The following is a 13,307-nucleotide window of genomic DNA, read 5'->3' as shown; positions in this document are numbered from 1 at the left end:
TTTTTTTTTTGAGACGGAGTCTCGCTGTGCTCCCAGGCTGGAGTGCAGTGGGGCGATCTCGGCTCACTGCAAGCTCCGCCTCCCGGGTTCACGCCATTCTCCCGCCTCAGCCTCCCAAGTAGCTGAGACTACAGGTGCCCGCCACCACGCCCGGCTAGTTTTTTTGTATTTTTAGTAGAGACGGGGTTTCACCATGTTAGCCAGGATAGTCTCGATCTCCTGACCTCGTGATCCACCCGCCTCGGCCTCCCAAAGTGCTGGGATTACAGGCTTGAGCCACCGCGCCCGGCCAGTATGTCTTTACTCTGTGTCTTTCTATACCCTTTAACAAGTCTGAGTCTGGCTTAAATGAGCCAAACCTTCTGCTTGTTTGTCTTATTTGTTTTTATATGGTAATTAAGAGATGCTTTTTCACTACCAAAGAGGGAATGTGTTTAGGGCTTTTATGGAGTCTTGCATATCTATATCTGATAAAACAGATTTTGCTAGAAATACTGGTAAAGATTCTGGAAATTCATGGTATTTGGTTGATGTAAAATATACATTAAAGAATGAATTAAAAAGGCCAAATACATGAATCTCAAAGGCAATAATAGTATACACTTCTCTGCTGTTTTTCTTCTCATTTACTTGTGTATCTTTTAACCTTCCCAAGTCATTCACCACTGCAGTAGGTTATAGCATACTGTAATATACAGAAAATCAGAATGCTTAATATTTACCAAATTTGTCAATGTAAATAAGACAAAGATCTTTCCTATAAAAAGCTGACATTTAAGGAGAGTTAAATGTATGTGTTTGTTCTTTTTCATCTACTTCGGCAGTTTTGATTTTGGTAGCAGCTCTGGTGAATAAAAGGTATGAAGGAATTCTGCCAGTGAATCACAATTATGTCAAAATTAAAAGCTATAATTACATTTCACCATATGGTTGTAGTGAAAGCGTGTTGTTACATTAACATATATAGTATATAATATTCAAATTATATAATCATTTGTTTATTCATAAAAAATCCTTAGATAAGAAATGTAATCAATATTAAATAAGTGAATAAAAACACATTTGCTAAGATAAAGATAGGAAGAGGTGTGTTCTAAAAGAATGAACTCAGTCCAGAAAGAATGGCATGTCTATATTAATAGGATCCATCATAAACGGAGGGGGAAGGGTTCCTTGGAGAGAGGATAATGAAAGCACTGAAACAAGGTCAACTTTCCCAAGAAATAATTAGATTGAAAACATAACAAAACAATATTCAGAAAAACACACTCAGGCTGTGTTCATGAGGGCTTGGAAACTGAAATCCTGGGATGAAATCTGTTATCTTCCAATTACAAGTTTTGGGCTCTTTGACAAGTTATAAAACTGATAGACATAAGTAGAGTCACAGGGATTAAATGAAACTTTTTGGTGATCTAATCCCTTATTCTATGGCCTGTTCTTCACTTTTTTGTGAACTACTGAAAGACAGTGTTTAAACAAACTAACAGTGAACTAGCCTCTAAGTGCAGAACAGTAGGATGTCATTATGTAGGTGGTATAGGTATTGAACGAAGATTTATAATAAACTTTAGGAGACAGACATCTGTTACCATGTAGCTGTCATCACCCAATTTCTTATTCTTAAGTCAGGGATATTAATATTTGCCACCTCCCTAGCGTTACTGTTTGAGGTAACTGAGATTACCTTGTTGAATATTTGTGGGCATCATTAGGCTGTAAGTCTTATACCATTACTCACTCCAACATGTCCCATGGAATTTATTGTTGCAATTATGATTCAAAGCAGTAGGATATAAGAGTTTGAGTCAGCAGACAAGTCTGCAATGCAACTTCATTCTGTGTGGTATATTTAATACAAAATTTTATTAAACTCTTTGAAAATGAGTCCCCTTAAGGGTTTAAGTTAAATAGCCTGGATTAGAAAACTGAAATTTTATAATAATGGCTGAAATTCTAGCTTTCTACTTTATTACACTAACATGTCACAGGGGATTCCAGAACGGTAGATGACTTTACATAACATGAATTCAATACTCACCTGCATTAAGCAGGTGCACACTTTAGATTGGATCCTAACAAACTCATGTCTTAATCTTTATTTTTAGGACTATACTTGTTGCTTTTTGGTTAAAATTTTAAATATACAATTTAGTGTTAATGAAAAAATGAATAATGGTTGTTATCACTTAGAATTATGAATATTGTCTTTCAGAATGGAGAAAATATATTTTTCCATGGCTGGTTGGTGCATATATCATGAAGTATAGTATTTGTCAAGCAGGGTCTGGGACAGTGCCACCTAGGCAAACACATGACAATTTCTACAGCAAAGCAATAAATATTTATAGAAACTGGGATAAAAAGAGACTTTAAATCACTTCATATCAGTTAACTTCTGGTTCTTCTGTCAAAGGAGCTTGAAAACAAACTCGTAGTTTTCAGAATGTGTTGGATTTGGGACTTGTAAATACAAAGTTTTAGATCTGTGTTAATAAAATAGGACAAAGCAATAGTGTGTAAGCAGACACAGCATATCCTGACATTTAACAACCATGGATTGGTGACACCAAATGCCTGGGTTCAAAGTTTTTGGTAAGGTATTTATTTCCTATGCTTCCACAGTTGCTTCATTTCTAAAATGAGGATAAAAAGAGAACGTACCTTGTAGGCTGTTATGAGGCAGAATATGTTAATGTTAATAAGATGATAAAATACTGAGAATATAGTCTGGCATATAAATGCTATTTAGATATGGTCACATGATGTCATCTACTTCATTTAAATTTAGGATAAGAAAATAACAATACAGTGAGTCAGATTTAGTTCTCTGAAAGCAGAAGTTGTGGCCAGTTTTAGCATTCTTACATGCACATCAGCTACTAGCTACTTAGGTAGTAGGCATTTTCTCCCCCTAGACTTCCACTCTTACACAGCCCAGTCAAATGGACAAAAGGGAGAGGAAGGAGGTGTGTGCAGTCTGCACTATCATGGCTGTCTGCACTATCACCAGAGAAGAGTTTTAAATTATGGACCAAAATAACATTTTACAAATGGGTTTTTTGTCCTTATTTAGGAAAAGTTGATTCATAATCTCTCTAGAAATGGACCTCTCTTAGGACCAAGATAATGATATTTTAAGAAAACAATTTTATGAATCATGCGAGGTGATGTTAGTGTAGTCAGACAGCCAAAGAGCATCATCCTTACCAAGCTCCACAGGACAAAAATTCTTCCAACTGGGTGCGGTGGGGAACACCTATAGTAGTCCCAGCTACTCTGGAGGCTGAGGCAGGAGGATGGCTTGAGTCCAGGGTTTCAGTCCAGCCTAGCTAACATAGAGAGACCTCATCTGTAAAATAAAATTTTAAAAAATATGCCCCCAAATGTAGCTACATTTTTCTGTATGTCTGCTTTAGAGTCTGCGATGGAGGTGAGGATCAGCTTCTTGCTCTCTCCTGAACCACCTTCTACTCTTCTGGGGAAAATAAACCAGAGATTATTTTGGAGGATGAAGGCAAAGAATTGTGGGTTCCCTTGTCAGAAGCTTCAGATGTGGCCACCCATCTGGCCTTGGAACATGATGGTCTAGTAGCCTGGGCTCCACAATGTCGTTCCTGATGGTCATTATCGTCTTCTCGCTTCCATAATCTTAATGCTTCTAACTTAGGATCCTAAGTTACATATATGTATAGCAGTGTTGTAAATTTATTTAGTCTTCTAAAGATTTCCAATTTTTGAGCTTTGTGAATCAATTTATACCACTTGTACAACACACTATCTTACACAGTCAGATTATGTAATAATATGTCTGATACTGTCCTAAATTCTTCAGCATTTCGTAATATTCCCAAAAGGAACAGTTCTTTGACTTCATTTGTTTGGAAGGTTACTAAAGAGCGAAAATATGTTCCCGTCTCAATTCTGAATAATGACAGAGGTCTTTGGGAGACTTTATACTGTAAACAGACAACACAAGGCAGGGTAGCTCATGCAAGTAATCCCAGCACTTTGGGATGCCAGAGTGGGAGGATTGCTTGAGCCCAGGATTTCGAGACCAGTCTAGATAACATAGTGAGACCCTGCCTCTACAAAAAATAAAAAAAAATTAGCTGGGTGTGGTGGTGCACACCTGTAGTCCTAGCTACTCTAGAGGCTGAGGTGGGAGGATCGCTTGAGCCGAGGAGGGCAAGGCGTCAGTGAGCAATGATCACACCACTGCACTTCAGTTTGGGAACAGGGTGAGACCTTTTCTCAAGAAAAAAAAAAAGTTTTTGAGAAAAAGAATATTTTATTTGCTGAAGAGAGAAAAACTTTTCCAGGGAAGACACTTTAGAAACAATCTTTCTTGTAAAAATTAGTTTGCTTTATTTACTTGAACTCTGAAAGGTCATAAACACAGTCCTTGTATACTTGGAACTCCTTAGTCCTCTTTCCCATTTCCCTCCCATGGCTGCGCTCTCTCTCCACTCATTTCACCTGGAACTCTAAAGGTTACCATAACATATTCAGAATTTCTGTGTAAAATTTTCTGTGTTCTGATACTTGATACATACTAGCAATCATTTTACAACCTTCACTTTTAAAAACATTTTTGGATAACCTTTCCATTTAGGATCCAGGAATTCGTATAAAATCATAGAGATTATATTGCCTTTGAACTAAAGGCTGTTGGTTTGTGGAATTTCCTTTAACTGGAAACACATTTCACTTTGTGGTTTAGTGTTTTTCCAGTTTTATACTATCCTGCTTATTTGTTTTCATTTTCAAAGCTGGAGAATTTATCATTAATTTCCATATTTTATGAAGGACTAACTTTTTTCCTCCCCAACCTCCCCCTTTTTTTTCAGTTGAAAGAGACAAGGATTTTTCTCACCAGCGAAGACATTACAAAGAATTTCGATTTGATCTTACCCAAATTCCTCATGGAGAGGCAGTGACAGCAGCCGAATTCCGGATATACAAGGACCGGAGCAACAACCGATTTGAAAATGAAACAATTAAGATTAGCATATATCAAATCATCAAGGAATACACAAATAGGTATAATCTTTTTATTTAACTTATTATCCTGGCAAATATTTGTAAAATTTTAGTAAAAGCTATTGATAATTCATGTGATGTAGCAAACAAATTATCTTTTTTTGTGCAGTTTATTAACGTTTATAGTAAGTGTAGTAACATTTAGAGCCAGGTAGAGATATTGAAAGGTAACAGTAATCGATCTGAAAGTTTTATCCTACATTCTATAGCTGCTACCTATTCCTGACACCAATTCGTATACTAAATAGTCACATGCTTCTCAAAATGTGCTTTCTAGGTCTGTTGTCTCATTTCGTAAAGTTGTCCTTCATCCCAGAAAACTTCCACTTTGTTCTACCCACATGAAATTTATAACTAAGATAATGAAATTATTTGGTGTTCTGGAAGTTAGAGAAGCACTGCTTTACTTTTCATTGACATGAGTGTAAGAATCGTGTGTTCATTTTTACGTGTATTTTGATGTCCTCTGTAAGATGGTTAATTCAGAATGGTACAAAAATGGACAGATAGTCTGAAATACTAAATGCATAAAAACTTCAGTTGATAATGACTGCAAATGAACCATTGAAAATAAATGTTAAAAAGGGACCTTAGTCATTTTCTCTGACATTTAACACAATGCAGAAATCACTTGGATAACACATTTTTTTGGGTGATGAATCACCTTTGTCGGACAGCTCAGATCTGTCTATCTATCTATTTCAGACAGACCCATCTGTCTATCTATCAATTTCAAACAGATCCATCTATTTCAAAAAGATCCATCTATCTTTATGTATGTATGTATGTATGTATGTATCTATCTATCTATCATGTATCTAAATCTGTTTGAAATCCTATGTTGAGGTGATATATCTGTCTCAGTAGCTTTCATTCCTCAGATCTAGATCTTCCTTTTGATGAAATAATATGTCCTTTTTTGATGAGACAAATACTTAAAGATTGTTATCCTGTCTGCTGTAAGGCCCTGTTCTCTCCTTGTTGACTATTTGTAGTTCTTGATGTTTGATTTGTCTTGGTCTTCCAGTTTGGCAGAAATTCGCAATAGTGCCTTGCAATACTCAATGAAGAAAAAAATTGAAAAGCTTCTGAAGTCACGTATATTGGTAAAGCCTTCCTGTTAGACTATCCTCTAAGAGATTCACAATGCATATCAGAATATTAAAGTCTTAAAAAGGCTTTACAGTGACCACACACACACACACACACACACACACACACACGTGCACATGCCCTATCAATTTTATTTTAGCTAGTCTTCCTCAAAGTTATCTGGCTATGGATTCATTGGGTGTGTAGTACTTACTAATATCCTGTGGAACACTAGTTCAGCAGAACTCACTTTAATACATACCAACTGATATGCATTGTTATTTTTAACAGCAGTAATTTCAAGGCAGAAATACCTACATTTGTTTCTCGACTTTAACGCTGACTAGCTATTTGTCTGTGGATAAGTTATGTTAAAAAATCTCAATCCAATGGTTTCATTTATAAAATTAAGATGTTAGTATTATTTTCTCATAGGGCCAGGCATATATGGTGAATACTATAATAGGTTATTTTTATGTTAAATAATAATAATATCTTTCAAAATTAGTGAGAAGAGTTGAAAATAATATTCTGAATGTTAGTTAATAATATTGCTAAAACTAACAAATTGTTTTATTATAGTTATCTTTTTCTATGTCTGTTTTCACACTTGGATTATGAGTTTTTTAAAGAAGAGATAAGGATAAGTCATTTATTTTTATCCTCAGCACTACCATTTTCCTCAACATGATTCAATGCTTTGACATCATTATTACTCAAAATTGGAATACTACTTCCATATACATATCCTAAAATGTTTGAATTATGTTTATTTTCGGTCAGTTATATATATTTTTATGTATGTTGAGTTTGTAGTTGGTTATCTATATCCTAAGTATTTTTTTCGGGAATGATTGGCATATCAGCTTTCCATCTTCTAGAATATATTTATTAGTTGTGTCTAATTGCAGAATTTTACATTGATCACAATTAAAATTCCTATCTTTTCTGTATGCCCACTGTTCCGTCTGCTCAGTATATTTCTGAATGTCATGTAATGAAGCTCCCTTTGAGCTTACTTTTACCTTTCTATTTTCTAAGGATGTGAATGGTATAATTTAACACATGACAAAAATGATAAAAATGAAGAACTAAGAGTCTATTAATAATTTATAGTTTATTTCTAAATAAACTCGTGCTTATTTTTATTAGCAGTCCATTTTGGAATATTTATGGATATTGATGCTTAGTTCACCTGACTTTATAGTTTTGGGAAATTTTAATTCTCTTTAAAAAAATGAGACGTTTGTTTATCTTGCACCTCTGGTATTTTTCTAATTATACCTAATTTAAAAAATATTACTCTTAATGTTTCTGCTACTATAGCTACATATTCTTTCAGTATTCTTTGGTATACTTTGGCTAAGACTTTATTGTAACGTGTTTAAATCTACTCTCAGAATTAGGATTTCACTGATATTTTTCCTAATTCCTTTGACTTAATTTGTAAAATCTAAAGTGCATGTATATCTTTGCCTGGCATTCTCTTCCATTGCCATTTGAAACTCTGGAATGATATGGATTGGATAGGTTTCTATTTAATTTACCAAATAGTATTTTAAAAATTCATTTCAATCTTAATTCCGTTCTACCAAGTTCACATTTTTGAACATCTATTGAATAGTGTTACTGAATTATGATTGTTACTTTATCTTCTAGGGTTATGGTATATTTATTGTCTTCTATGATATTTGTTTTTGCTAATGTATTTTGATTTTTTTACTAATTATTTCAATCCTGAAATATTCACACTCAAACTCATACTTCATATTTCAATTTTTTTTTTTTTTTTTTTTTTTTTTTTTTTGAGACGGAGTTTTGCTCTTGTTGCCAAACTGGAGGGCAATGGCACTATCTTGGCCCATTGCAACCTCTGCCTCCCGGGTTCAAGCAATTCTCCCACCTCAGCTTCCCGAGTAGCTGGGACTACCGGCACCCACCACCACGGCTGGCTAATTTTTGTGTTTTTAGTATAGAGGGGGTTTCACCATGTTGATCAGGCCAGTGGTCTTGAACTCCTGACCTCAAGTGATCCCCCTGCCTCAACCTCCCAAAATGTTGGGATTACAGGTGTGAGCCACTGCACCTGGCCATATTTCACTTTTATATACTGTTGATAAGGTAGGACAATCTCTAGCAAAACACTTTTTTAATTTTAAAACAAGCATTTGTTCACTGTCAGGAGTTCATTATTCTGCATTGTAAGAAAATGCAATCCTGTGCCTTGTTATTACCTGTAGATGCAGGATTCACTTTTTGTACTCCGCCTTTTCTTCCAAAGAAAATGTTTAAGGGAAAGAACATATAGAAATAGCAATATGTCTTATAGAATATTTCAGGTTTCTATGAAGGACTTCAAAGTCACCATAGAAAATAATAATATAGTGCCATAAGAGCATAGACTTTGAAATTCCCAAATAGGGAAATGTCTGTATTTCTTGGAGTCTTAGTTTACAAATCTGAAAAAATAAAAAACAAAGGAAAAATATTTCAGATCAAAAAAATAATTTCAGATGATGTGGGAAGGGCTAATGCATATCCCAATGCAAAGACCATAGTTGATAATAAATACATTGGTCAATATATTTTCATATAACTTCATGTGAGTGTCTATTTTAGTTTACAGAACTATATACATAATGGGAAAAATTGGTTTTTATTATAATAACAGTTGGTACTGTTTTCTGACACCTATCTTTTTGTAAAGATTAAGTAAAAATGTTCTAGGTGTCTTTAATAAATAATTGATGTTATTACATAATTTAATATATGCAAAATAAATAGGTAGGTTTTGGAGTGTAATAATAAATGCCACCCACTTTAATAGCAATATCATTGAAACTTTCTGTGAACTTAATAGCTAAAAACGCAAGTTTTAGATAAATAGTAAAACTCTTTGAAATACACTTGAAGAAATATGGGGATAGGGTAGTGTGGGATGAGAGAGCTCTTATTTATGAATTTATCTTACAGGAACATTGCAGATATAGACAGATGTAGACAAAGATTCATTTAAAAGTGTTTATTGCTGTATTATTGTTTACAATTCACAAATTGAACATAATTAAACAAGAAAAAAGTTAAGGTATAATTTTTGGAAGAATAGTACAGAGCAAATACAAATTACATTTTTGAAAACTACTAACGCTGAAAAATACTCAAATAATAATGTTAATTGACTAAAACCAAGAAACATTATTATCTACATTATTATACTATTTTAAATACATTTATATACAAAACAGATTGAAGGAACCCATCGAATATTCATTGCAGGATGTGGGTAATTTACATTTTAATTCTTCATCACTTTCAGTGTTTTCTTAAATTTTTATGATGAACATTATTTGTATAAACAGAAATGTGAATAATTATAGTTGAAAGAAAAAAGGTAATGAAATAATTTTATGCTACACACATCTTTACAAAATAGCATTCCCAACTTCTGCCAGGTAGAGAGTAAAATATCAAAACAAAGCAAAACAAAAAACACTTATGATTTAAAAATTAGTTGCTCTCATTTTTCTTTAGCTATGGAAGGTATTTTTTCCCATAGGAAATGAAAATAAATAGTATCTTTTTTATTTTTTGAAAAAATTTACCACTACTTTGGAACTTTGACTTTAATTCTCTGAGGATTCTCTGAGAAGAGTAAATATTTTGTGAAAAAAATTTACCACTACTTTGGAACTTTGACTTTAATTCTCTAGAAGAGTATTGTATTAAAAATACTTTATTTACACATCACGTGATCACGGTTAAAATGTAAAGAATTTCAATTTGAAAAGTAATTTTAAAATCCTATTAATTCTTTGAAGTATTGATTGTTTGTGGCTTCATATACTTCTTAAAGAACTAAAATGGAAGTAGAAAAAGGAACTAGTACCTCTGGCTATTTTTAAACCAGAGTCACCTCTCAAAACTTCTGTGTCAAAGTTGTGGATTTTATCTACTGCATATTTTCAATTAAACTCAAACAATTGAAAAGTCAGGGCAGATGGTACTCTTTAATGTAATTTATTTGACAATGCATATGTTTTCACATATGTAAAGTTTCCTTTCCCTAAGGTACTGCCTAGGAGTGGCTGGGTGAGGGAGATCTGTACAGTAATTTTGACTGATGTTTTATGGATATGTTTTATATTCAAGACACAGTCTGACCTATTAACCATCTAGTCTGTGAATTACTTGACAGTGTTATGCATTCAAATTTAAAATATGGCAGATCCATTATGTCACCTCTTTTCTTATTTATTTATCTTAGTGAGATGTATAGCTCTTAAAATTATATATTTTATTCCTACCATTTCTCTCACCTTCCCAATTTATCCCTACTCATATTTAAATGTGTGTAATTTAAAGGAGTGTTCTGATATTTATCCAAATCTATATTTTACTTGGTAAAAACTTAACACATTTTGCATCATTTCACTTATTTAATCTTTTCATATAAGGCTGACAGCCCCAAATTCTATATAGAAGGCATTGCTCTTCAGTCACACCTCATATATCTGGCATTATTGTGAAATGAGGTTTCCACATGATTGAATTTTCCAGATAATTCAGCTGAGTTTGGCGTGCTTTTGTTGAGCGCCTACCATGTGGCAAGCACAGAGGACATAAGGCCGAGTAAATAAGGCCTCAAAAGCTCATAGCCTGGAGGCCAGGGACTGTGGTGGGGCTGCCACACACAGATTTTAATAACTATAATACAAATGTGCTAAGAACGATGATGTAAATATGCACTAAGTGTTGTGGAAATAGAAATGAAGAGAAAGTTAATTTTTTACTTGGAAGAGTAAGGGACCTTAGGGAAAGCCTCTGAGAGAAGTTCACTTTTGAATTGAACTTTTCAAGAAGAGTAGGAATTTTCTACAGGCAAAACAACAAATAGGGAAAGAATAGGGAGAGAGAGAGAGAAAGAGGGAGGGAGGAAGGGGGGCGAAGAGAAAGAGAAAGAGAGAGAGAGAGAACGAACAGAGGTGTATCCCAGAAGAAATGTTCCTAAGCACTAAAATGTTTAAGTGTATAATGAATTAAATTAATACAATAAAATGATCAATGCCAGTGTTACTACTAATAAGAATAGCAGCCAGTACTTATGCATTTAATGGACACTCACCATGTGTCTGGCACTGTGCTAAGTGCTTTACTTGAATTAATTTTTTCACAGATATATATATTTATGTATTCCCTAAGGAAAATGTGCTATGTAAAATCAACCTTTTTCTAATGCTCTGCTGTGAATATAAATTTCTGTACTCCATTGTGAAAACATTTTAAGCTAGCCTGCTCAATGTCATTAGCCACCTTCAGTACTTGGATATATTTAGTTAAGCTGTCATCATTCCAGTTCACAGTCAGCTTCATATTTACATCATCTCCCCCCGCCTCCTTCTTCTCTAAGATTTGTGATTCTTCTGTGGACATACTTCAGAAGGTACTCTGGCATTTTCCACTCAGGAAGATTTGCTGGGTTCTTGAGAGCAGCGTGCCAGAGCAGGACACTCAGATGGGAGATGATGTTGTCTCTAAAGTGTCTAGAACGGTACTCAAGCATAGCTTGAGTATCTTCAGTGTGCAGGGATCATGCTCTATTTTAGAGGTTCTTACCTGGGGTGATTTTGGTCCCTAGGAGACATTTAGCAACGTATGGAAACACTTTTTTTGTCATCCACAATTGGTAGGGGACAGGTATGTGTGTGTATTGTTACTAGTATTTAGTGAGTAGATATGCTGGGGTAGTAATGTGGATAGGAATGCTGCTAAACCTTCTAAAATGGACAGGACAGCTCCTCTACCTCATAAAGAGTGGTTCGATCCAAAATGTCCTTAGTACCAAGGTTGAGAAATCTTGCTCCATTTGGAGATTTAAGATATAAACCTAAAGTGGAAATAGTTTGTGCCATAAACTAATATATCAGTGAATTTTGCTTTGACTATGTAATATTTTGGATCATAAGATTCATAAGATGAAAGAGCTCTTAGGAGTTTGTACTGGGTACATTGCTCATTCACTGCATAAAAAACGGTTGGACTGTCTGTGTAATAGTCTCATGTCTTTTTTGTTTGTTGAATGAGGGGACCTCCTGGGTGTATACCTGGTAGCACATGTTTAAATTTCTCTGCAGGGGAAAAACAGGGGATGATGTAATGCCAGGAAATCTGCTAAATATTAAAAATGTCTTGGTAATTAAAAAAATTCTGCTCAGTGAAATGTGATTGAATTTTCTTAGTGACAATCCAACTTTTTTTTTTCATTTCTGCCATGCTTTTCATTCAGTTGCATCTAATATTACTATTTTACCAGTTTTCATCTGTACCTTTTAAATGCAGCATGGAATCAGATATTCTGAAAATTAATGATTAGTAAGATTTATATAATTGTATAATTCCACATTTATTTTGGGGGAAAAAAGCGATTTACCATTTGAAAACATCAGACCCAATTCAAATTCTAGTCCATATAAGCTAAAAGCTGCTCATGAGAGAACCTTTGAACCTTTATATAAACTCTAGAATTTACCATTAATTTGTAGTCTCTTGAATAATATGATGGTATTTATGACAAATACCCAGAGAGAGATGTATGCTTTCTCTTTGGGTGGCCATCATTATATTTTTACTGGACTTAATAAGCTATTCAAGGAAAAAAGGAAATGGAAGGAAGTGAAATAGTTATAATAATAGAAGCTTTGGGAAAAGTGGAGATGTCACTGTGATGAAAATAAAGTAGTGTGGCATCCTTTCCTCTAAAATTTGTCTGTATAGCTTCTAGATAATTTCTTAAAGCTTTTCTGGACCAGGTATAAGTGCTTCATGATTAGATAGTAGAGTGGCTATCCTATTGGTTTCTCCTTTTTTTTCCTCTTTGTGTATAAAAAAAACCATGTGGTTATCCTCTTGGTTAAGGATAACCTTAACCTTTTTCTCTCTCTCTCTCCATATATATATGGATATAATATATGCATGCATACACACATATACATATATTCAAATAATTGAAACCACAGCCAGGGTTAATATTTCTTTTCTTATCTCTTCTTCTTGATTATATTAATGATTTTCCTTCTTTTTGATAAGTTTTGAACCCATTTTTTTCTCCAACAGAACTGAGGGGTGAAGTTTTTTTTATGGATTATGTATTAAAAATGTTCCTAAAGTTACAGAAA

The 13,307-nt window shown here is 34.0% G+C and overlaps 1 protein-coding gene across 4 annotated transcripts in view; it reads left to right on the top strand.

Annotated features, from left to right (window-relative positions):
• The window catches only part of BMP5 (bone morphogenetic protein 5), a 123,150-nt gene that overhangs the window by 52,889 nt on the left and 56,954 nt on the right, over nt 1–13,307 (top strand). For all 4 annotated transcript variants that reach the window (XM_025382694.1, XM_025382693.1, XM_025382696.1 and 1 more), the window contains one exon: nt 4,851–5,043. In XM_025382694.1, coding sequence (XP_025238479.1) covers nt 4,851–5,043 — 193 coding nt within the window. The remainder of the gene's footprint in view (nt 1–4,850; nt 5,044–13,307) is intronic.

The sequence above is a fragment of the Theropithecus gelada genome, chromosome 4 (genome assembly GCF_003255815.1).
Source record: "Theropithecus gelada isolate Dixy chromosome 4, Tgel_1.0, whole genome shotgun sequence".
Lineage (NCBI taxonomy): Eukaryota > Metazoa > Chordata > Mammalia > Primates > Cercopithecidae > Theropithecus > Theropithecus gelada.
This window is presented reverse-complemented; position numbering and strand designations above follow the sequence as displayed.